This window comes from Salvelinus fontinalis, chromosome 19, assembly GCF_029448725.1.
Source record: "Salvelinus fontinalis isolate EN_2023a chromosome 19, ASM2944872v1, whole genome shotgun sequence".
Taxonomy (NCBI): Eukaryota; Metazoa; Chordata; class Actinopteri; order Salmoniformes; family Salmonidae; genus Salvelinus; species Salvelinus fontinalis.
The window spans coordinates 10377270-10403941 of NC_074683.1; the positions used below are offsets into that span (position 1 = coordinate 10377270).

General features: G+C 44.4%; 1 protein-coding gene across 3 annotated transcripts in view; it reads right to left on the reverse strand.

Moving 5' to 3' along the window:
- Positions 1-26672, reverse strand: part of LOC129816345 (polypeptide N-acetylgalactosaminyltransferase 13-like) — an 80653-nt gene that overhangs the window by 38059 nt on the left and 15922 nt on the right. For all 3 annotated transcript variants that reach the window (XM_055870728.1, XM_055870727.1, XM_055870726.1), the window contains exons 3-8: positions 18788-18956; positions 14883-15049; positions 14224-14431; positions 11117-11287; positions 10022-10139; positions 9692-9872 (exon numbers count right to left, since the gene is read on the reverse strand). In XM_055870728.1, the coding sequence (XP_055726703.1) occupies positions 9692-9872; positions 10022-10139; positions 11117-11287; positions 14224-14431; positions 14883-15049; positions 18788-18956 (1014 nt within the window). The remainder of the gene's footprint in view (positions 1-9691; positions 9873-10021; positions 10140-11116; positions 11288-14223; positions 14432-14882; positions 15050-18787; positions 18957-26672) is intronic.

Here is a 26672-nt window from a genome sequence, read left to right on the forward strand (position 1 = left end):
AGTGAACAGTCTACGGCTTGGGTGGCTGGAGAATTTTGCAATTTCTCGGGCCTTCCTCTGACACCGCCTGATATAGAGGTCCTGGATGGTAGAGAGCTCGGCCCCAGTGATGTACTGGGCAGTCCGCACCACTTTGCGGTCGAGGGCGGTGCACTTGCCATACCAAGAGGCGATACAGCCAGTCAAGATGCTCTCAATGGTGCAGCTGTATAACTTTTTGAGGATCCTAGAACAGTACTTGGCTCAGGCAGCCAAATGAATACTGAGCTGTGGTGACAGCATTGTTCCGAGTCTCCCGTGAGATCTCCAACCTGTGTCATAAACAACGTCTCGCATGAATATGTGAACGCAAGTTCAGAAAAGCACCAGTCTTGAAAGATACTCACAGTGGTACAACGCTTTCGTATGAATAAAAGATCAAATGCCTTGTACTGCAGGTCAAGAGCAACATCAAAACTCAATGGACGACGAATGCAAAGAACAGTAGAGTGAAGACATGAGACTCCGTGAGACAATGAGGAGAAGCAACGTGAGCCAGAGTAGAGGTAAAATAGAGCAAGATACAGTACAGGTTGCTTCCCTTTCAAACCAATTTGTTACATATAATGTAGTTACAGAGCTCACGGCATACAGTACAGTCCAGAGGAGAAATGACCCTATCCTGAAGAACATACAGTAATGAGGAAATGACTGTGGAATGAAGAATCTGGAGGATATTCCTATAAGACATAATGATAGGTCTTATGGTGCCTTACACGCATAGTATTGGCATAGGAGGCTACACTAGCCAATATAGGCAAATATTTTGTATTCTGTGTATGTAAGCAGGGGAATAAGTAATGCGGTGAATGCAAAACGACATGAGCAGTCTATTTTCAGAACCCACATAAATACGTGGGTATAATAATTTTGTTTAAAAAAACATAGTGACAATAAACTATGTCTAAACAACTCAAAATGTTAAATGGCCACTTTCAATTTTGAGTTTATATCCAATTTAATGAACCATTTCATGTATGTGCCTTGAATTTGCCTGCTTGTCTGACATTACAATTCATGTTAACATTATAAAGGTATAATGATTCCAAAATAAACAAGAAAAATATTTTGACTCATTATTTAGAGATTTATGCCTTTAAAAATCATTGATCATATTCTTGAATTTCAAATGAAATATAATTTCCTTGTATAATGATGATAACTAAGTGTTTCGCTATTACATTTTGGGTATGATTCACAGTAACTTCACTAAACCTAGATAAAAATAAACTTTTTTTCCTTGCATTTGTTGGCGTCACCCCATAGGACATTATGTCACGCCGATGGACAATACACAACAGGCAGTCATATTTGACTGTTAAAACATAATCAATGGGACACTTTCAGAAGTTTCTGACTAAAAATGCTATGTTCTATACATCAGCAATGGATCCTCATTAAAGGATTTTAGGTGTACTCCTTTTAATTACACGGACTTGAAGTGTCCTGAGTTATTTTTTTTAAATCCCAGCCCCCGTCCCTGCAGGTGGCCTTTTGCCTTTTGGTAGGCCGTCATTGTAAATAAGAATTTGTTCTTAGCTGACTTGTAAGGGCTGTCGTTCTCCTCATCCTCGGACGAAGGAGAGGAGAGAAGGATCAGTGGACCAATACGCAGCATTTGGGAAATAAGCCATCTCTTTATTCGATTACGATGGCAACACGAAAACAAACACTTACAAATTTACAAAACAAGAAAACGACGTAGACGAAACCTGAACATAAAACTTTCATAACTAAAAGTAGAACTCACGGACAGGAAACAGACTACATCAAAACGAACGAACAGCCAAACAGTCCCGTATGGTGCATACATCGACGACACAGGAGACAATCACCCACAAACAAACAGTGAGGACACCCTACCTAAATATGACTCTCAATTAGAGGAAAACGCAAAACACCTGCCTCTAATTAAGAGCCATACCAGGCAACACAAAACCAACATAGAAACAGAAAACATAGACTGCCCACCCAAAACACACGCCCTGACCATAAACACATACAAAAACAACATAAAACAGGTCAGGAACGTTACAGAACCCCCCCCTCAAGGTGCGAACGCCGGGCGCACCAGCACAAAGTCCAGGGGAGGGTCTGGGTGGGCAGTTGACCACAGTGGTGGCTCAGGCTCTGGACGCTGTCCCCACACCACCATAGTCACTTCCCGCTTCTGTCTTCCCCTCCCAATGACCACCCTCAAACTAACATCCCCTAAATGAACAGCCAACACCGGGATAAGGGGCAGCACCGGGAGAAGGGGCAGCACCGGGACAAGGGGCAGCACCGGGACAAGGGGCAGCACCGGGACAAGGGGCAGCACCGGGACAAGGGGCAGCACCGGGACAAGGGGCAGCACCGGGACAAGGGGCAGCACCGGGACAAGGGGCAGCACCGGGACAAGGGGCAGCACCGGGATAAGGGACAGCACCGGGATAAGGGACAGCACCGGGATAAGGGACAGCACCGGGATAAGGGGCAGCACCGGGATAAGGGGCAGCACCGGGATAAGGGGCAGCACCGGGACAAGGGGCAGCACCGGGACAAGGGGCAGCACCGGTACAAGGGGCAGCACCGGGACAAGGGGCAGCACCGGGACAAGGGGCAGCACCGGGATAAGGGGCAGCACCGGGATAAGGGGCAGCACCGGGACAAGGGGCAGCACCGGGACAAGGGGCAGCACCGGGACAAGGGGCAGCACCGGGACAAGGGGCAGGTCCCGGCTGAGATACTCTGGCAGATCCTGGCTAAGGGACTCTGGCAGGTCCTGGCTGGACGGCTCTCGACGCTCATGGCTGGCTGACGGCTCTCGACGCTCATGGCAGGCTGACGGCTCTCGACGCTCATGGCAGGCTGACGGCTCTCGACGCTCATGGCAGGCTGACGGCTCTCGACGCTCATGGCAGGCTGACGGCTCTCGACGCTCATGGCAGGCTGACGGCTCTCGACGCTCATGGCTGGCTGACGGCTCTCGACGCTCATGGCTGGCTGACGGCTCTGGCTGCTCATGGCTCGCTGGCGGCTCTGGCAGATCCTGTCTGGTTGGCGGCTCTGGCAGATCCTGTCTGGTTGGCGGCTCTGGCAGATCCTGTCTGGTTGGCGGCTCTGGCAGATCCTGTCTGGTTGGCGGCTCTGGCAGATCCTGTCTGGTTGGCGGCTCTGGCAGATCCTGTCTGGCGGGCGGCTCTAGCGGCTCCTGTCTGGCATGCGGCTCTAGCGGCTCCTTTCTGGCAGACGGCTCTGTAGGCTCATGGCAGACGGGCGGCTTTGCAGGCTCATGGCAGACGGGCGGCTTTGCAGGCTCATTGCAGACGGATGGCTCAGACGGCGCTGGGGAGACGGATGGCTCAGATGGCGCTGGGGAGACGGATGGCTCAGATGGCGCTGGGGAGACGGATGGCTCAGATGGCGCTGGGGAGACGGATGGCTCAGATGGCGCTGGGGAGACGGATGGCTCTGGCCGGATAAGGCGCACTGTAGACCTGGTGCGTGGTGCCGGAACTGGAGGCACCGGGCTAAGGATACGCACCTTCCTACTAGTGCGGGGAGCAGGGACAGGGCACACTATACTCTCAAAGCCCACTCTATACCTGATGCGAGGTACCGGCACTGGTGACACCGGGCTGAGGACAAGCACATCAGGATTAGTAGGGGGAGAAGATACAGTGTGTACAAGGCTCTGGAGACGCACAGGAGGCTTAGTGCGTGGTGCCGGAACTGGAGGCACCAGGCTAGATACGCGCACTACAGGGAGAGTGCGTGGAGGAGGAACAGGGCTCAGGAGACGCACTGGTAGCCTAGTGCGTAGTGTAGGCACTGTAGGTACTAGGCTGGGGCGGGGAGGTGGCGCCGGAAATACCGGACCGTGGAGGCGTACTGGCACTCTTGAGCATTGAGCCTGCCCAACCTTACCTGGTTGAATGCTCCCGGTCACCCGACCAGTGCGGGGAGGTGGAATAACCTGCACCGGCCTATGTAGGCGAACCGGGGAAACCATGCGTAAGGCAGGTGCCATGTATGCCGGCCCGAGGAGACGCACTGGAGACCAGACGCGTTGAGCCGGCCTCATGACACCTGGCTCAATACCCAATCTAGCCCTACCAGTGCGGGGAGTTGGAATAACCCGCACTGGGCTATGCACTCGTACAGGAGACACCGTGCGCTCTACTGCGTAACACGGCGCCTGCCCGTACTCCCGCTCTCCACGGTAAGCCTGGGAAGTGGGCGCAGGTCTCCTACCTGCCCTTGGCCCACTACCTCTTAGCCACCCCCCAAGGAATTTTTGGGTGTTACTCACGGGCTTTTTGGGCTTCCGTGCCAGACGCGTTCCCTCATAACTCCGGTTCCTCTCTCCGGTAGCCTCTGCTCTCCTCAGTGCCTCCAGCTGTTCCCATGGGAGGCGATCCCTACCAGCCAGGATCTCCTCCCATGTGTAGCAACCTTTTCCGTCCAATATATCGTCCCAAGTCCAGGAGTCCTTGTTGCCCTGTTGAGCTTTCCCTTGCCGCTTGGTCCTAATTTGGTGGGTGATTCTGTAAGGGCTGTCGTTCTCCTCATCCTCGGACGAGGAGAGGAGAGAAGGATCAGTGGACCAATACGCAGCATTTGGGAAATAAGCCATCTCTTTATTCGATTACGATGGCAACACGAAAACAAACACTTACAAATTTACAAAACAAGAAAACGACGTAGACGAAACCTGAACATAAAACTTTCATAACTAAACGTAGAACTCACGGACAGGAAACAGACTACATCAAAACGAACGAACAGCCAAACAGTCCCGTATGGTGCATACATCGACGACACAGGAGACAATCACCCACAAACAAACAGTGAGGACACCCTACCTAAATATGACTCTCAATTAGAGGAAAACGCAAAACACCTGCCTCTAATTAAGAGCCATACCAGGCAACCCAAAACCAACATAGAAACAGAAAACATAGACTGCCCACCCAAAACACACGCCCTGACCATAAACACATACAAAAACAACATAAAACAGGTCAGGAACGTTACATGACTTGCCTAGTCAAATAAAAGTTAAATAAAAAAATACAGAATTTTTCGTCACTACCTCCCCGAATCGGGAGTTGATAATTTGTGTGCCTACTGCCTTCCTTGTATGTGGTAGCCGTTTCTCAGACTCAGACTCTCCGGAATCAAATTCTGATTCTCTGTTACCCATGATAGGCACAGAAACTACAATCGAAAGATGATAGGTCAGACATTCGAATGAGACACCAGTGCCACGGTCCAGAGCACCTGTATGGGTTTCGAGTCTGATAAATGCACGTGTGCCAAAAAGTCAGGACTTGTTGGTATATTTTAGCACTAGAATTGCCACAGTTATCCAAGTAACATTGGAGCGATTAATGAAACCATAACTGATTTAATGAGCCATTCACAGTTTCACTGTATCGACCATGTGTACTAAGACTAGTAAGGCTTAATATTTGGGACAAGAACATGGCAGGATCAACCAGGTGGAGCAGGGGGGAACAGTCTCCAAAAGAGGCACGGCTAATGGGGACCCTTCCCAGGGTGGATCACGTATGCCGATCAGTCAGAAGGAGTGAAACTGTTAGGACAGACATAGAGGGACTAAGGGGATGGATGGTCTAATGCAGGGAGTGAGAACCAGGAATGGGAGCACCACAGCCAGCCCCCAATATCTGTCTGCATCATCACTAGGCCAGGTAAAATAACTAGACCCTCCCCGGAGGGCAGAGACAGACCCAGAGGTCGCCAGAGCAATGTTTACATGCCGGGAGTGAGAAACTAGGCGTGGGAGAAGGAATACATAAATATTGCACTCAGAATCACTTAAAAGTATCAAAATTGCAAGAGGATACAAATAGGTCTAATTCAGTGTTACTTCATGAAAAATAAGTCTAAAAAGGTCATTATATACAGTACCAGAAAAAAGTTGACACACCTACTCATTCAAGGGTTTTTCTTTATTTTTACTATTTTCTATATTGTAGAATAATAGTGAAAACATCAACACTATGAAATAACACATATGGAATCATGTAGTAACGAAAAAAGTGTTAAACAAATATTTTATATTTGAGATTCTTCATAGTAGCCACCCTTTATGACAGCTTTGCACACTTTTGGCATTCTCTCAACCAGCTTCATGAGGTAGTCACCTGGAATGCATTTCAATTAACAGGTGTGCCTTGTTAAAAGTTAATTTGTGGAATTAATTTCCTTCTTAATGCGTTTGAGCCAATCAGTTGTGTGGTGATATACAGAAGTTAGCCCTATTTGGTAAAAGACCAAGTCCATATTATGGCACGAACCGCTCAAATAAGCAAAGAGAAATGACAGTCCATTATTACTTTAAGACATGAAGGTCAGTCAATCCGAATTATTACAATAACTTTGAACATTTCTTCAAGTGCAGTCACAAAAAACATCAAGCACTCTTATGAAACGGCTCTCATGAGGACCACCACGGGAAAGGAAGACCCAGAGTTACCTATGCTGCAGAGGATAAGTTCATTAGAGTTACCAGCCTCAGAAATTGCAGCCCAAATAAATGCTTCACAGAGTTCAAGTAACAGACACATCTCAACATCAACATCGTGGTTTGGGATGAGTTGGACCGCAGAGTGAAGGAAAAACACCCAACAAGTGCTCAGCATATGTGGGAATTCCTTCAAGACTGTTGTAAAAGCATTCCAGGTGAAACTGGTTGAGAGAATGCAAAGAGTGTACAAAGCTGTCATCAAGGAAAGGGGTGGCTATTTTGAAGAATCGAAAATATATTTATATATTTTTTGGGTTACTACATGGTACCATGTATGTTATTTCATAGATATGTCTTCACTATAATTTAATGTGGAAAATAGCAAAAAATAAAGAAAAACCCTTGAATGAGTAGGTGTGTCCAAACGTTTGACTGGTACTGTATGTTTATTAATGGGTTATGTCCCCTGGAATGACAGCTATATCCTCTGGTGTGACACATCTTCATGTCACAACAAGGGAAAAAAGCTGTCACACCGTTGGAAATCTCAGGCAGTGTGGTCCAATGTGGGCCTTATGGTTAACAGTAAACCTATATGATTTCACCACAACATGTTTTCATTGCTTTTTGTACTTTATAAAAAAAATATATGGATAAACAGTGCCTTCGTAAAATATTCAGAACCCTTGACTTTTCCACATTCTGTTACGTTACAGCTTTCTTCTAAAATTGATTTAATATTATTTTTTTCTCAGCAATCTACACACAATACCCCATAATTACAAAGCGAAAAAACGATATTTTAATTTTTTTGCATATGTATTAAAATAAATCTACAGAAATACCTTATTTATATAAGTATTCAGACCCTTTGCTATGAGACTCGAAATTGAGCTCAGGTGCATCCTGTTTCCATTGATCATCCTTGAGATGTTTCTACACCTTGACTGGAATCCACCTGTGGTAAATTCAATTTATTAGACATGATTTGGAAAGGCACACACCTGTCTATATAAGGTCCCACACTTGACAGTGCATGTCAGAGCAAAAACCAAGCCATGAGGTCGAAGGAATTGTCCGTAGAGCTCCGAGATAGGATTGTGTTAAGGCAGGGGTACCAAAAATGTCTGCAGCATTGAAGGTTCCCAAGAACACAGTGGCCTCCATCATTCTTAAATGGAAGAAATTTGTAAACACAAAGAATCTTCCTAGAGCTGACCGCCCGGCCAAACTGATCATTCGGGGGAGAAGGGCCTTGGTCAGGGAGGTGACCAAGAACCCGATGGTCACTTTGACAGAGCTCCAAAGTTCCTCTGTGGATATGGGAGAACATCCCAAAAGGACAGCAATCTTTTCAGCACTCCACCAATCAGGCCTTTGTGGTAGAGTGGCTGGACGGAAGCCACTCCTCAGTAAAAGGCACATGACAGCCCACTTGGAGTTCGCCAAAAGGCACCTAAAGAATTTCAGACCATGAGAAACAATAGTCTCTGGTCTGATGACACCAAGATTGAACTCTTTGACCTGAATGCCAGCCGTCACGTCTGGAGGAAACCTGGCACCATCCCTATGGTGAAGCATGGTGGTGGCAGCATCATGCTGTGGGGATGCTTTTCAGCGGCAGGGACTGGGAGACTAGTCAGGATTGAGGCAAAGTGAACGGAGCAAAGTACAGCAAGATCCTTGATGAAAACCTGCTTCAGAGTGCTCAGGACTTTAGACTGGGGCGAAGGTTCTCCTTCCAACAGGACAATGACCCTAAACACACAGCCAAGACAACGCAGGAGTGGCTTCGGGACAAGTCTCTGAATGTCCTTGAGTGGCCCAGCCAGAGCCCGGACTTGAACCCGATCTAACATCTCTGGAGAGTCCTGAAAATAGCTGTGCGGCAACGCTCCCCATCCAACCTGACAGAGCTTGAGAGGATATGCAGAAAGGTATGGGAGAAACTCCACAAACACAGGTTTGCCAAGCTTGTAGCGTCATACCCAAGACTCCAGGCTGTAATCTCTGCTTCAACAAAGTACTGAGTAAAGGGTCTGAATACTAATGTGAATATATTTCAGTTGTGCATTTTTAATACATTTGTAAAAATGTCTACAAACCTGTTTTTTCTTTGTCATTATGGGGTATTGTGTGTAGATTGATGAGGGGGAAAAAAACATTTAATCCATTTTAGAATAAGGCTGTAACGTAACAAAATGTTGAAAATGTCAAGGGATCTGAATACTTTCCGAAGGCACTGTATACTGTATACATTCAAAAGGCATCACACCAAAGGACTAAGAAACTGACCCCATTTATGACAATGGCAGAGGTGCAATATATTGATGAAAAATTCTGACAACGCTTACAATCTGTTCAGGCCATGTGCTCATTTCAAGAGAACCCTCCTTAATGCCATGGTGCCCAAATGCTGCCTCGTTGTTTAATCACAGAATTATGTCACACCAAGTGGACATTGATTACATGTTGTCCCTAAAAGCAATCAGAACTATTTGGAAATATCCTGAATAGATTTGGGGACTATTGTTTCTTGAAATAAACCTCTGTGTTATAACTAAAAGAGTAGGTGAATGGAATGTTGTTACTTTTTTCATTATATTACTTAAGTTCAAAGTTCCACAACCTTAACTGGGACAGTCACATACTGGACAATTGCCATGTTTGGTTCAAAATCGTAAGAAAACAAATTATACACTGCATGAATTTACTCAAAGATTTTACTATTATATCACAATTTTAGCCAATTTAAGTGAAGTTATATTTGTGTTTGCCATCATGGACAAAAGACAGGAGCCTCACGTCAACTACCCACATGCCACTTATACCCAACATGATAGGCAGGGACTGATTCCACACTTAAAGTACATCCTTTGAACTCAGCGATTTACACTGAGGCCATAGGCATCGCCACTCCATCAGATGTGTTGAACTACTATTTTAAATCTTTTAAATCGCTTTACCGTTTGCTTTAGTCTGCATGGAGTCCCAGGTGTACCATTTCACAACAATTCTATTGGTTCCATTGCGCCAAGAAACTCCATCAAACCCAGCTTAAGTTTTTGAAATGATTTCAAATAGTATTTGAACCCAGAACTGCATTCCCGGTCCATATGCATTCCCACCCGCTGAGAGACAACAACAGATTCAAATGGAAGTGTGGTAGCGTACCTGGTGATATGATATAGAAGAAGTCTTTGAAGCCGTCCATCCACACCTCGGCCAATCGCCTGTTGTTCTTGTTGATGACTTGACCCGTGCCCCCAGGGAAGCTGTAAGGGGTGGCCTTTCGGAACACGTGACCCACATGGGAACAAGTGACAATCTCCAGAGAGCCGCCACACTGCCAGATCTGCACACACACACAACAGCAAGAGGTCACACACACACACACAAACAAACATGCATGCAAGTACGCACACATGCACGCACACACACACATGCCACTTTAATTGTCATAATAACCTAGCAGAGCTCAGCCCTCTATTATCAATCACTCACCCTGAAAGACATCTCCAAGTTCTCTCCGCCCCAAATGTCCATCCCTGGATCGTATGTGCCTATTTCTTCAAAATATGTCCGGTCAATAGAGAATAACCCTCCAGCCATAGTAGGGGTTCTGTAGGAGAAAAATTATATGTGTGGATAAAGAAACACATCTTGCAAGAGACACGTATCTTACAGTGAGAAACATGTCAGCTCGCAAATAATCAATATCTATGGCATACAGTAATATGGTATACAGTAATATTATATTCATAGAATCATTTCTGGGGGGAGGAACAATGTTTTTAAAAGACATGGATGCCATAGAACTGACAATCTCAGTGCAAAACTACTCTCATTGTTTGAACCACTCTCTGCCATTTGCATTCTGCTAAAGAAAAGCAAACAGACACAGCTAGGTCTGGGAGACAATCCTATCCTTTAATGATAATAGAAATCAGGTTTATGAAGCATTGAGTGACACCATCATAGCACCATGCTGTTGCTCTGTCCAATATAATATGATTGATGGAGCACTTTGTCAATATTTTGCAGCACCAGCTCCATTTAAGTCCTTCTTTAGTATTTTCGTATTTGAAAATGAAACTAGTTGCAACATGAAACTACAAATACAACTGCTGTATCAAATAATAAAACAAAAACAAAGACAGAAATGCAATCGATTTCTATCTCCAAATGAAAACTGCAGCTTTGATGGCTATCAGAAGAAAAGGTTTCTAAAGAAATCCACATCAATGATGTCAACTCTGCAGCTTCCCAGGCATTTCAAACAACCTATTCTCAGCTGAAATGACAACGCTAGAGCTAACATTTGTTTTGTCTGATGAGATTTTCAATAAACTGTCCTTTAATGTTACTGTCCTCTCCTTGCTGACACTGATCCACCAGCCCCTGGCTTGGCTGCACTGTGATGACAAAGTATGCATCCCAAATGGTACCCGAATCCCTATATACTGTAGTGCACTACTTTTACAAAAGTAGTGCACTATAAAGTCAATAGGGTGCCATTTGGGACGTAAACAAATGATTTCAGTACAAAGAAACACATTTCAACACGGGCACAGATAAAGGTATGTATCTTGTGTGCACCTGAGAGGGAGTGTCCTGTCCCCTTTGCGCCTGTCCATCTCTCTCTGAGGCACGGGATACCAACGGAAATTCAGCTTCCAGTTAAATCCTCCATAGGTCATGTCTGAGCCTGCCATGTATTCAAACGTCTCGTCGCTGATCACATCGATTATAGGACACACCACAGATCTCCTAAACAACCATGGAGACAATAAGGCTTTAATTTAACAAGAAACACAGTGAGAGATTAAACAACCATGGAGGAATCAGAAGCGTTAGTTTTACAGGAAACAGTGGAAGAAAGCCCTTTGTAGAACTCTATGCACTCTCCAAAATGTATTCCCTTTGTTCCCTTAAACCCTATTTCCGTTAATAACATTGCACATCTGATTATATTAAACTGATTGGCTGGCAGAGCCTACAGCATCCAAGCAATGAATAATAAATTAATAAATAATTTACAAAGGTAGTGGTCCCATAACCGTTGTTTCTTCAGGTGAGCGCAGAGAAAAATGAAAGTAGCTAGCTAACTGCAGACCACGCATTTCTACAGCGGTGGCATTATTCATGGCTTCATTATGAGATTATTTCAATATAAATCCATCATTGGCTGGTCCATAAGCATTATAAACATATCCATTAGTTAATAACAACAACCAGAGGTAACATATTGCATTAGTGAGAAGCTACTTACAGTCAAAGGAAATTGAAAATATCCATGTAGATTATGTTGACAATGACAATGTATGGATAACTGTCACGCCCTGATCTGTTTCACCTGTCTTTGTGATTGTCTCCACCCCCCTCCAGGTGTCGCCCATCTTCCCCATTTCCCCCTGGTTACTTATACCTGTGTTCTCTGTTTGTGTGTTGCCATTTTGTCTTGTTTGTCAAGTCAACCAGCATTTTTTCTCTGCTTCTGCTTTTCCCCATTCTCTCTTTTCTGACCCTCCAAGATTTGACCCTTGCCTGTCCGGACTCTGAGCCTGCCTGCTAGACCATTCTGCCTGCCCCTGCCTGCCATCCCATATGTTGCCACTACTCTGGATTATCGACCCCTGCCTGCCTTGACCTGTCGTTTGCCTGCCCCTATTGCTGTAATAAACATTGTTACTTCAACACAGTCTGCATTTGGGTCTTACCTGAAACGTGATAGATAACCCTAAATCTGCATCCCAAATGGCACCCTATTTCCTAGTGCACTACTTTTGACCAAGGCCAATATAAGGTACTGCATGGTGTCTGTGGCCAGATCCCAAAATATATATACAGTATGTTTAAAACTTTGTTTTTTTGTTTACATTACATTTTTTCAATGAATATTACTAACAACAGATTAAACACATTTTGGCCAAGGGATATGTGGTATAAGTTTAGAGGTTGTAATACAATAACATTTTTACATAAATGCACTGTCATTTAAGCTTTAAAACTACTAAGTTTTCTCTCTGCTTCATGGGAAAATGTGTAGAATTGCAGGATATTATCTTTAAAGCTGCAGCAACAAAACATCTCTCTGCCCCATGACAAAATGTGTTGAATTGCAGGAAATAAGCTTGAAAACTGCAACATTTTCTCTCCAATGCCAATACGCGGGCCTTTAAAATGTTCCTTCCCAGGGCCGAGACTTGGTTCGCTCGGGCCATGCACTGCCGAAGTCATACTAAAACTCCTTGTGAGCTATTTTTATCTCATTCGAGTTGAGTTCTGATTATGAAGGGGTCCCTGATGAATTTGCTATCACAAAAGGGGTCCCCCGGCACCAAAAGTTTTGATAACCCCTGACGTAGGGAATAGGGTGCCATTTGGGAGGCTCTATGTGCTGCAGGCGATTCATTCAACACATCCCCTTCACTCAGCTTCCACTTCACTTCCTGGTCTAAATCAAATCAGTCTCTGTGCACTTTTATGCTCCTGCACATCCTTTTACACATCAATAAACGTGCAGGGGGCATAAAAGTGTAATGGCTCTATAATATAATCTCCTTGGTATTACATTATGAATTTCTGCCTGGCACCTAAGGCAAAATGGGTGAATGTCTGGCCCCAGTTCAGAGATAATGGGGGAGGGGGTGCATTCATCTTTAGTCATCACCTGCAATTTCTCCCTTTTCCGTAGAAGGAACCCTTCACCCACCGAACAAGCAAGTGCAATCCTGAAACAGGATTAGAATTACCCCACCATTACAGGATAACAATTACCACAGATACCAGATAATAGATTTCAAACCCTGCTGTCACTTAAAATAGCCATCATTAAGTTGTTCAGTGCAATCACATTCCACTGTATCTACACCGGTATAAAGACATGACAGACAGCATCGTGACAAAACAAGCTGCAACATCTCCCATTCAGCGATGGCTGCCTTTGAAAAGGGACACACAGCTGTCACTGGCATTTGTGTCGCTGTTTGCTATAAAGTCTAGCTAGCGTCTACCAGTTAAGGAGAATTGTCCTATTTCTGAAGTAAATCTCGATTTTTGATGTAAATAGCATGTTATACAGTAGAAGGGTCCAGACACGTTTTTTTTGTTGTAATTTGGCTTACTTTTGAGAAACATACTGTACCCCAATTTACCCCAGTCACTTTCTCATTGCTCGTTGTGCAGTATCAGGGCGTGCAAAATGCATTAACAAAATCTCCAAAAACACCCAAATACGTCCTTTTAGAAACAGAAACGCTGTCAGTATAGTGATGTAGGTCTTTAGATGTTGTACACATGAAATCTTGTCATTCCGAATGAGACGTTTCTTTCACCAGCCATGCTGCACGGGCTGTGTCCGTGTAGGGACACGCTTGGCCTGCACAGCTGATTGGGTGAAACAGCGCGACTCGACCAAAATGGATTATAACGTTGCAGATAAAGTTCTCAAAACCAAGCCAAATCACACAAAAAATGTCTGGACCCTTCTATAACATGCCGGCTTACATCAAAAATACATGTTTTATTATTTTCCCTTTAACAACAGATCAGTTTTCAGATGACACAGAAAATCGCATCCCACTGAGGCAGCAAGAGCAGAACAGAGCGGAGATGATTTGTGACAAGCATCAGCACCGCCATGTTTCTCCTTTGCTGCCTGTTCCATTTACATTGAGCGGTGGTAGTGAAACTGAGCTCCTTACCGGTCCTCTTTGATCCTGGCCAGCAGAGGCTCCAGCCAGCCCATGGTGCACTCACAGTGGGCATCCAGGAAGGTGATGACCTGCCCCCGTGTGGCCGCAGCCCCCCTCAGCCTGGCCCGGATCAGCCCCGTCCGCTGCTCCATCCGCAGGACCCGCACGGGAACCTCCAGGGTCCGACCATAGTTCTCCAGCTTCTTTCCCAAGAAGTCTGACAGAAGAGGACATGCTTCAAACTCCTGAAGAACTTCATTATTTGGTTATATTATGAACCAATACTAAGAACTACATGAACTAATCCTAGATTGCCCCTTTAAACTCAGTAAAGCTAGTGAGTTGATGGGTTTATTTCATTTATTTAACACTTATTTAACCCTTATTTTACTAGGTAAGTTGACTGAGAACACATTCTCATTTACAGCAATGACCTGTGGAATAGTTACAGAGGAGAGGAGGGGGGATGAATGAGCCAATTGGAAGCTGGAGATGATTAGGAGGCCATAACGAGGGCCAGATTGGGAATTTAGCCAGAACACCAGGGTTAACACCCCTACTCTCACGATAAATGCCATGGGATCTTTTAGTGACCACAGAGAGTCAGGACACCCGTTTTAACGTCCCATCCGAAAGGTTTAAGTTTAGGCTGGACCCAGCTACAGTACCTCTCTCACTGGCGTCGTCCACCAGCAGGATCTCCTGCAGTAGGTGGCGTGGCGACCGGTTGATGACACTGTGGACGGTGCGGAGCAGGGTGCTCCACGCCTCGTTGTGGAACACAATCACTATACTGGTGTTGGGGAGATCGTCCGTGTACACCTTGGTCTTGCAACTGATGGACAGACAACGAGAGCTCTGGTTAGGAGATCAAATGTGCTGCTACTCCTGACACTTGTCTACAGTGGAATTTGATCAAGACTGAGCATAGTTGTGTGATATTTCTGTACATACAGTATAGCCTACTATACGCGGTTGAACATTAGAGCACCGGAACAAAACAAACCTCTTCGAAAAACAAAACCAACATTGACAAGACTTTATATGGTGTGCTCATCTGCATGCTGCTCCACACACACAGGCTATATCCCAAATGGCACCCTATTCCTTCCATAGTGCACTACTTTTGACCAGGGATCATATAGGGAACTTCAGACAACAACCTTATATTCAATAGAATAAAACAAAAATAACAGATGTCAGAATAAAAATTCCCAATAACAACAATGACGTCAACGAAATCAGCAATAACAAAAAGCTCATTTGAGTATGATCCCTCCAACATAAATAAGTTAAAAATACAACAAATATATAGAGCCGCAACAACCTCTTTGACTACAGTGAGTTAAATGAAATTCCCTATATGGTGGAGCAGAAAGCAGGGTTATCCCGTTCGCCCCACTACGGGTGACAGTACAGACTGACAGAATTGGGGCACCAGGGTAGCTAGCAACTAGCCACTGAACAAACCTCTTATTTCCCTCCACAACTGACTACGTTATTTATATTGTTGTATTGAAAATGTTCCTATTTTCCTCCAACATGAGAGACCTTGGACTGCAGCGCAGAGCACTTTGTAAAGAACAGTTGATAAGAAATGTTCTGTAGAAATACATAAACATGAATCACGGCGATGTCGCCAGGAGAGACTGCCTCTAGATCAGCTGCTCAAGATGAATGTGGGTCATGTTTCACACAAATTGCTCTTTGGGTTTTCATTATCCAGCTCTAGTAGGTCTTGGGTGACAGTAAACAAAGCCCTTCTCCCATTCAGACTGTCACGGCTGATGTAAACAACCGAAGATTGTGATGGATCCAACACGGCTAAAGAGTAAGTCTAATATTGTTCAATTAGAGCAGTGGTGGCTGGTGGCACTTTAAAATCAGAGGACGAGCTCATAGTAAATCGCTGGAACGGAACGAATGGCACGGTATAGAAAAACATCAAACACATGGTTTCCCTGAGTTAGATGCTGTTCCATTCCGGGGCAAAACTATGGCCCTAGTCCCCCTCACCAGCCATCATTGAATTAGAGCATGTTACATCATGCAATGAATTCTGAGGAATCCGAGGACTTAAAAGGGATTTTTCATCAAAGTTAACAAATTGGTTAGTTCTGGACTATATCAAAATGTTCTGTTGGATCTTAGTTATTTGGTAGAGAGTCTCTTATTGCTGTTAATACTCTGCTTGCGGCTGCTCCTAATGTTAAAAGGAACCCCATGCTGTTATTGTCAACATTGTGCTGTCAGCTGTGCTTTCTTGAATTCAATTGAATTTAGCTGAAGTCTCTAGACTAAAACAACAACGAGTAAAAAAAGGCAGAAAGTAGATCCAAAATGGCAGCCCTTTGATAAAAGGAATATGTTGCCGTGCTAGTCTGAACTAGGAAACTGACATTTCTGACTTGCTAACTGGTTGTAGTTATACACATGCCACGGTCAACTAATTAGCAAGTATGACATTTCAGATTTTCCTAGTTCTGACTAGCACGTGAACGCGGCAACAGACTAGAGTCTCCCTGGATTACTCTCCACGCAGCCCAAGATGGTAACCTCAGCCTTGCCCTTGCAAAAAAACGTGCAAGATTGCTGATTTGCTGTACAGCTATAGAATCAGGTGCAGAGCAAATGTCAAATTGTAGGGAGAGAAGATTGCCATAATAAATAAATATGCAGCTCCAAACATTGTTTTGGTGATCAAGAATATTAACTGTTTACTTTGCAAGCTCACCAGCAAGGGGGCATCAAACAACAACTACTATCATGGTCTTTGCTATGTCAAAAATGTATTATTACTCTGGTGAAGACGCACCATAGGCGCCATCTTGTTGAAATGTTTGCTGTTGATTTTTATTTCACCTTTATTTAACTAGGCAAGTCAGTTAAGAAACAAATTATTTCACTCGTTTAAATGCATATGTGGTAAATCTATTTTCCATCTTACAATAATTGGTAGCATTCCATCCCCATGGGGGCAGCAGGTAGCCAAGTGGTTAGAGCGTTGGGCCAGTAACCGAAAGGTTGCTGGATCGAATCCCCGGGCTGACAAGGTAAAAATCTGTCGTTCTGCCACCGAGCAAGGTAGTTAACCCACTGTTCCCCGGGCGCCGTGGATGTCGATTAAGGCAGTCCCCCACACCTCTCTGATTCAGTTGGATTAAATGCGTTAGACACATTTCTGTTGAAGGCATTCAGTTGTAACACTGACTAGGTATCCCCATACTGTTTATTGCAACACTTCAAAATTTCTGTTTCATACAATACATTTTTTTTATCCTCAGAGTGGTAAGTAAACCTTGCATGAGCCTTCAAAACTACTTTTCCCAGTCGAAGCTCGTTTTGTTCCGAGTTCCCAGAGAGATTTCAGCGTTCCCAGTTCCCAGTTGTTTTGAACGCAGCATGTGTCCTATGGTTCTATCATTTTGTTCATGCGTAATAGGAGTGTGTGCGCCTCAGTGCACATAGAAATAGGCTGCCTGGCCTGTGCGCTACGTGGCCTGTGCGCCACGCTTTCTGAGTCAGTACGTTGAATAATGTGGCCCCGTGTGGCTCAGTTGGTAGAGCATGGCGCGTGCAACGCCAGGGTTGTGGGTTCGTTTCCCACGGGGGGCCAGTACACAACAAAAAAGTATGAATGTATGTACTTGTAAGTCGCTCTGGATAAGAGCGTCTGCTAAATGACTTAAATGTAATGTAAAATGTAATAAGAGAAAATGATTGTTCCAAGTATGAATGCTGAGGAAATATCATTATGAATCATTAAATCTGATTAAGACGAATGTATCAATGGATGTGGAAAATGCCTTTTACATTATAGAACCAGTTTATAGGTTGTAATTGCCAATTGGGTAATGGGTAATTGTATGGTCCTTTGGAGGGGCCAAGTGCTAATACACACATGTATCTGTTTGAGGTCCTGCTAGACAGATTTGATTTGGTTTCTCCAGCAGATGCTGTTCAGTTTTGCCCTCTACCTGTGTTCATTCAGTTAGGACAGGTTAACCCTGATAATGAGGCTATATCCTTTGGGCTATTTCCGGTGTATATTTGGTAAATCTACTCATATTTTGTATGGTATTTCGCTTTCACCATTGGACTGCCAAGACCTGTAAATAAATCTACACTGAGCATGTCAACCTGTCTTGCCTTTTGCTGATGTCATTCCCTTACTACTACTGCAAGGTACCTATTTTACAATTACATAACCAAAATGTGTTGTAGAAAAAATTATGAAAAGGGCTGTCTGGTTGCCTCAAAAAACAGACAGAGATTAGTAGTTGAACAAGTCATTGCACATATAGATTTGTTTCTTTTACTTATCTTGAGACTTGACTTGGAAAAAACTTGTGACTCAACTTGTCTTGACTTGCTCTTAGAATACACGACTCGAGACACGACCCGTTCTACTTGGGACTCGACTTGAGACTCGGTCTCACCGGTATCAAAGCTTCTGAGAGGTAGCGGTGGAAGGTTACAGCGTTGTTAAAGTGGGTGGTGCGTGCCGTGCCGAGTAAAGGGGTCAGTAGTGCGATTCACAGTGTGTGTCTGGGAAAAGGTCAAGCTCACTCACCCGTCCAGTCTCACATCCGGCAGACTCCTGTTGAGCGCAATCATGTCGCTGGCCATCAGATTGAACTGGTTAATCTTAAAGAGCTCCTTCATTTTCTCCTGCTCGTCCTTTGCGATAACCACCGCCTTCCCCATCTCCCCTGGGCCCTCGTGGGTCCGCAATATGACCGCTGCAATACAATGGGGAGAAATGTTACTTTTTATGTGATTTCACAGTTATTTCAATGGGAGTGGAAAGTCACACATACAATTCCAGCTACCGAATAAGATGAAAGAAATCTGTTAAATGCAGCTAGATCTATTTTATTGTATCTATTAATAAAGGTACAGTACTGTGGAAAGACCATGAACTTAAAATGAACCGTGAGCAAATGAACCATGGTATAGAGTGTGTCTAAGAGAGAAAGACTGGCCTCAGATCAGTTGGAGATTATGGCCACATTATCAGGCTTTGAATGCTTAGGCCATTAAAATGTCCCAAACAGCAAATGAAATGCTGATCAGTCAGACACTGGCGCAGCTTCCCCAAGTATTCTGTATCCATTAACCATGCTACTATTCTCAGGGCCGGATTACCGAACAGGCACACAGGGCATGTGCCCCGGGACCCCCGACCTCCAGTGGGCCCACAAGCAATTACATGTTTTAAGGTTATGGGCCCCCTGGAGGAAATTTGCTTTAAAACTGCTAAATTCTCTCTGAGCCTCGTGGCAAAATGTGTAGAATAGCATTATAAAATTGCACTTTTTATCAAGACAAAATGTGTTAGCCGTTTTACCCCCAAAACGTCGGTGCCCCGGGGCCCCAAATGCGGTAGTCCGACCCTGACTACTTTTGCCATACAGTCATGCCCCCTGCCCTCCTGATTTAAAAAAAAAAAATTTTTTACATTACATTTCCATTTCCTACTAGCACAGACTTTGCTGATAACCCCTTAATTTAGGAAAAATGTACTTGCTATGACTCTGATATGTGGTTGTCTCACCTGACTTATGATGAATGCACTAACTGTAAATCGCTGAGGATAAGGTCTGCTCAAAGACTAAAATGTCAAGTATCATCTAGGTCTGTTGGAAAATCCCATATTTGTCCAGAGATTTAGGGCTCTCTGTCATTGATGAAGGAGTGAGAGCTCATTATAACAGCTGCCCTCTGCCGTTAAGAAATTTCAGCTCATATATCTGATCACTCAGCGTTACTAAGGATCCATTAGAGCTTTGAGAACAGCGACACCATCCCGAGCTGCATCTGTTGCATACCGCTCTACACCGCTTCACAATGATCCAAAGGTAAATAACCTCTGTTGATTTATGCTCCGCTCTCCAATAATCTCAAGCAGAGTGATTTCCATGCGGAACAATTCAGAGAGAGAGAGAATATTCAGGTGAATGTCTTGTGATTTCTAAACGAAAACATGTACAGTATCCTCACAAGTTCAAGTGAACGGAGGGGTATACTACAAAGCAGAATTAATGAGTTAGCCAGCTTACTTTGATAAACGACCAACAATATCTACAGATTTTCAGGTTCATTAAGAAAGCTAAAATGTAATGTGGTTTTGGTTGTTGAGTCAATTAGACCAAGCCCATTTCCATCTTTTCTTTGTAAAAAATGTAAAGCTATTTCAGAATATTTAGGCAAATTAGCTGGCTACTGTAACTTATTGATTCTGCTTTGTAGCATACCCCTCTGCTCAATAGTATCCTCGGGATTAGAAATAACAAGACTTTGGTATCTTCCCTTTCTCTGGCTCTTCAGCCCAACAAACACATCACTGACCCCGACATGGGCCACGACAACAGTAACTCTATTCTAAGGCCCATGTCTTATGCCCTAGTCCTGTCCAGTGACTTTGTCTGAAATTGTATTATAGGGTCTTCACCCTCATATATAGTGGGTCTATAGAGACATGCGCAATAGTGTTGAGCTAAAACAAGAGTGCTCTATCAATCCTGTTTCCTGTGAACCATATCTTTAGTTTTGGGGGGGACATAAATAATGGAGATCAATTAGCCTAACTTTTGTGAGTTATTAAATATGCATTTTAAATTGAAAAATAAGTATGAATTAGGGGTGTGAACGTTTAAATGAATCCTTAATGTTAAGAAAAACATAGCGCAGTTATGACAAAACATTATTATCCATTTTCTACATTTTATAGCCTAAGTAGTGTATATGGCTATAAAGGCCTGGGGGAAGTTGTGTTATTTAAATAAAACCAGAGAGGAAGAGGCAAACTGTAGGCTACTTTGGTGAATTTGCGAGGCATGCAAGACAATTTAAGGCATTGCAGATTACCAAGACATACAGTATGCGCATGGTTCTGCCTGCCCCTCCTCTCTCGTGCTGGCCTGCCTGCTCTTTCTCTTCGCTAATGATGCAAGTGTGAATAGCCTAACTATCCTAGTTAGGCTATTCATGATACCGATGTTGCCGATGTTGCCGGTATACAGAGGTATCTTCGGGCCAGTCTTGTGAGCAAAGGTTTGCTACTCTTTGTTGCTGAGTGGGTGGGGGTGTATTTGTTTAATAATATGAAATTACAAAAAGCTACCGGTATAGCCTGTATCGATTACCTTTTTCAGATATAATGCTATGTGGCCCATTGAAAGCGCCTCAGCTACGTCATGTCATTATCTGTTACATGCTGACCAGACCGGACACGTCGCGTGCGTGAGCGTTGCAAAATAAATTTTAAAATACGTGTTATTAAATTATTGCACCCACACTGCTCGCGCGCACCAACGAGCGTCTTCGACGCCAAGGGCTAAAATAGAAGTCATTCCTATTTCTGACACAGATCACGCTGAAAGTCCTGCCTCTCCATTCTCCTAATTGGGTTATAGAAGCAGGTACCCAAGTGCCATCTCCTCATTGGTTATAACCACGTGGGTGATTGAAAAACGAAATGTTTTGCCGGTTGTCGTGGTAAAAGTGTAGATGCAGATCACCATATAATTTCAAAGATGAAAAAGCCTGCGTAACAGTATAACTTTAGACCGTTCCCTCGCCCCGCCCCGGGCGCGAACCAGGGACCCTCTGCACACATCAACAACAGTCACCCACGAAGCATCGTTACCCATCTCTCCACGAAAGCGGAGGCTTTTGCAGAGCAAGGGGAACCACTACTTCAGGGTCTCAAAGCGAGTGAAGTCACCGATTGAAACGCTATTAGCGCGCAACACCGCTAACTAACTAGCCATTTCACATCCGTTACACCTGGAAGGAGGAGAGATAACTAGAAGCCGTTTTATGTGTGGATTAATTGTTGGAGTAGAAGACCTTGTGCATTTCAGGTAAAATAACAACTCAATGTTTATATCCAAGCTAGCTAAATAGGACAAATTAGCTAGCAAGTGCAAGCTAACTAGCTAAATTGCAATACATGTTTAATGCTTTTCGACCTGTCCCCAAATTAATGTCATTGGTTCAGAGTGTGTTTTGATATTTTAACCTGCGTGTCATTGTCGGGTTTGGTGTAGGGGGACAAAATGGGTTCCGTGTTACCGTAGGCTACACTACGGCTTTGAAAAGCTGACACGAAATCTCTGGAGACAATAACGGCATTTTACTTGTCTGTAAAGTAATGCCGCTTCTGAATCGGGACTAACTTCCATCACTGCTAGTCGAACATTACTGCCAATTATAGCCTGCCTGCGCACAGACCACCGCTCTCCTAAAAAAAAAGTACTTGAAAAAGTACTTTGTTAAATATCGCGACTTACCATGACATTTAATAGAACGAAAGCACATCTAGCTACCATACCATAAACAAAACACCATAAACAACATGGCAGGACATCAATCAGCAATGTGTATTTGTTGTCAGGGAAACAATAGAACATTATATGCCGGAGCATATACGCGTCTGATGCAGCACTTTTTTAAAAATTGTCTGAAAAGTAATAGCTGTAACTGTCTTCTACGTCTGAAAGGGGTCGCGGTAGACACAACTTCATTGCCAGGCCCTAGCGGTAATTCATAGGTAGGACCATTATTCTGCATTGTGAATTGATGTGCAATTTTAGGATTTTAAAATTGTTTTAACGGAAAACGGATTAGAAAAAGTTGCTGTTTAAACGTTACGAAATGTTTTCCATTTGTCACATTCCTAGCATGAGTACAGTATTGTAATCCACAGTGATAAGAGCTTATTGCAACTGCTGCTATGTAAGTTATCATTTTAGATTTAGTTTTCCATTTCATAATAACTGTACTCCTTGGTTTTCATTAACAGTTCCCAATGTGATTTTCAGACTCAAATTTGACCCATTGATTCTCTAAAGAAAGGCAGGGAAGCCTGGTTATAAAGAGTGAGCAAAAGCTCAATCCAGGTGGGAGATCACATTGATCTGCAGCCGGCTCTGATTATATTATCTGATTATTTTAGTTTAGTTCCCCATATCCTCAAGCCATTTCTATGCTTAATTTACTTTGCAGAAGAGAGTGGAAGGGGAGTTTGGCCTGTTCAGGGTTGGTGAGTTAGAGACTGGGAGCATCTCAAATGGCACCCTAGTCCCTATATAGTGCACTACTTTTCACCAAGGACCATAGGGCTCTGGCCAAAAGTAGTGCTCACTATAAAGGGAATAGGCTTCCATTTCGGTCCTACACTGAGTATAAAAACATGAACCCCCCAAAGAACGTCCTCATTTCTTCGGGCCATGGACTCTACAAGGTGTTGAAAGCATTCCACAGGGATGCAGGCCCATGTTGACTCCAAAGCTTCCCACAGTTGTGCCACATTGGCTTGATGTCCTTTGGGTGGTGGACCATTTTTGATACACAAAGGAAACTGTTGAGTGTAAACCCCAGCATTGTTGCAGTTCTTGACACAAACCGGTGCGCCTGGCACCTACCATACTCAAAGGCACTTAAATATTTTCTCTTCCCCATTCACCCTCTGAATGGCCTATATACACAATCCATGTCTCAAGGCTTTAAAATCCTTCTTTAACCTGTCTCCTCCCTTTCATCTACACTGATTGAAGAGGATTTAACAAGTGACATCAATAAGGGATCATAGCTTTCACCTGGATTCACCTGGTCAGTCTATGTCATAGAAAGAGCAGGTGTTCATAATGTTTTGGACACTCAATGCAGATGCTGTGTTTTGGGGGCAGCTCCCCTCCTCCTCCTGTCCTTCCTCTCTCTCCCTTGCTTCCCTGTTTGACCCAGTTGGCAGGACATGTATTCGTGCAGATCCTACTGGGCAGGGGATCACAAGAGCCCAAGCCCAAATCCACTGCATAACAGTACAACAATGCACTTCTACTGTTTGTTTCAGGGATAGCACTTACAGTGAACTCACTCTCAATTGGTGTCAAATTCAATTCCTGGAAGGCCAAGTGTCTGTGGGTTTGCAATCCTCCCTTGTACTTGATTGATGAATTAAGGTCATTGATTAGTTAGGAACTCCCCTTACTTGGTTTTTAGGTTTTAATTGGTCACGAATTGAAAGAAACAAAAGCCAGTACACACATGGTCCTCCAGGAATTTAGTTTGACACCGCTGGCTTAGTACTTACACTGCTTACACTTTCTCAACATAGCTCATCCTACAGTTGAAGTAGGTACCACTCAGATTGCCTGCTTCTTGAGACAGCATACACTATACATACAAAACTATGTGGGCACACCTTCAAATTAGTGGATTCGGCTATTTCAGCCACACCCGTTGCTGACAGGAGAATAAAATCAAGCACACAGCCATGCAATCACCATAGACAAACATTGGCAGTAAAACGGCCTTACTGAAAAGCTCAGTCACTTTCAATGTGGCACCGTCATAGGATGCCAACTTTCCAACAAGTCAGTTTGTAAAATGTCTGCCATGCTAGAGCTGCCCTGGTCAACTGTAAGTGCTGTTATTGTGAAGTGGAAGCATCTAGGAGCAACAACGGCTAATCCGCAAAGTGGTAGGCCACACAAGCTCACAGAACGGGACCGCCAAGTGTCCTCGGTTTCAACACTCACTGAGTTCCAAACTGCCTCTGGAAGCAACATCAGCACAATAACTGTTCATCGGGAGCTTCATGAAATGGGTTTCCATGGCCGAGCAGCCAAAGCCAAAGATCACCATGGGCAATGCCAAGCGTCGGCTGAAGTGGTGTAAAGCTCGTCGCCATTGGACTCTGGAGCAGTGGATACGCGTGCTCTGGAGTAATGAATTGTGCGTCACCATCTGGCAGTCCGACTGACGAATCTGGGTTTGGCGGATGCCAGGTGAACGTTACCTGCCCGAATGCATAATGCCAACTGTAAAGTTTGGTGGAGGAGGAATAATGGTCTGGGGCTGTTTTTCATGGTTCGGGCTAGGCCCCTTAGTTCCAGTAAAGTACAATGACATTCTAGATGATTCTGTGCTTCCAACTTTGGTAACAGTTTGGGGAAGGCCCTTTCCTGTTTCCGCGTGACAATGCCCCCGTGCACAAAGTGAGGTCCATACAGAAATGGTTTGTCGAGATCGGTGTGAAAGAACTTGACTGGCCTGCACAGAGCCTTGACCTCAACCCCATCGAACACCTTTGGGATGAATTGGAACGCCAACGGCGAGCCAGGGAATTTATTTTTAACATGGAGGTTACCCTGCCGACCTGTACATAGGTACTGGGGATAAAGCACCTTGTAACCTAGCTGGGAATGGGACAGACAGCTCTGGAAAATGGACCTCGTCTCTTTGAAATTATATCTAATTCCTAGGAATGAAAAGTGTTGAGCTGGAGACAGACAGCTCATTTGGGTGCTCATATGAACCAGAGAGACTACATGTAGGATAATAGCGTGATGATGTCTAACCCTGCTCGTTCCCTCGACTCCACTTCCAACAACTAATCGTCCATAACCTGTATCACATAGGGACTAGGTCCAAGGTGCTAAAGGAGCTCATTCAAGATGGCGTAGCGGTGAAGACGTGTTTTTGTTCGTCCTCTCGCGTACTTTTGTATTTTTCTTCTTTTTTGTATATATTTCAATTTTATTTTCACTCTTTTCCATTTTAATTCGATTATACCTTCCGGTAACCTACCTCACCCAATGTGATACGGAATCGCTATTATTTTTAATTTTAGAACACATTCAAGAACCACCAGAAGCTAATTAGCTACAAGCTATTTAGTCATTGTTAGCCACTGCTAGCGGCTTTTACCTTCTGCACTGTTTTTTAGCCTGGATAATACTCGCCAATCTACCAGTATTGGACCATCTCTCCACTACAACGCCGGATTCCTACCGTAATCCCTGGACCACCACTTCTGATCTTCACAGCTAGCTAGTGGCTAATGCCCCTGCCACGAAGCTAGCACCAGTTAGCCGTGAGCCAGGCGCATCTCCCGGCTAGCAAACTAAATTCGACAATACCTCTTTCGCCATCTGGCTTGGATCCTCTGTCGACACGGCGCCCCGCCACACTACCACGACTGGTCTGCCGACGAATACTCCATCCGCTGTGCCTTCAACCGGCCTCCGTCGGAGCAGACGCACCTACTAGCCCCGGGCTACTAACATTAAACGCTGTGTCGCCCGTGTGGTAGCGTAGTAGCTTCCCTGTTCCATCTACTGCTGCCCCCTGGACCCTATGATCACTTGGCTACATAGCTGATGCCTGCTGGACTGTCCATTAATTCACGGTACTCCATTCTGTTTATTTTTTTTATCTGTCAGCCCCAGCCGCGAACTCAGGCTCTGGGTGTAGTTATTCGGACCCTCTCTGCCTAGTCATCGCCATTTTACCTGCTGTTGTGTTAGCTGTTAGCTGATTAGCTATTGCTGTCTCACCTGTTGTCTTAGCTAGCTCTCCCAATCAATACCTGTGATTACTTTATGCCTCGCTGTATGTCTCTCTCAAATGTCAATATGCCTTGTATACTGTTGTTCAGGTTAGTTATC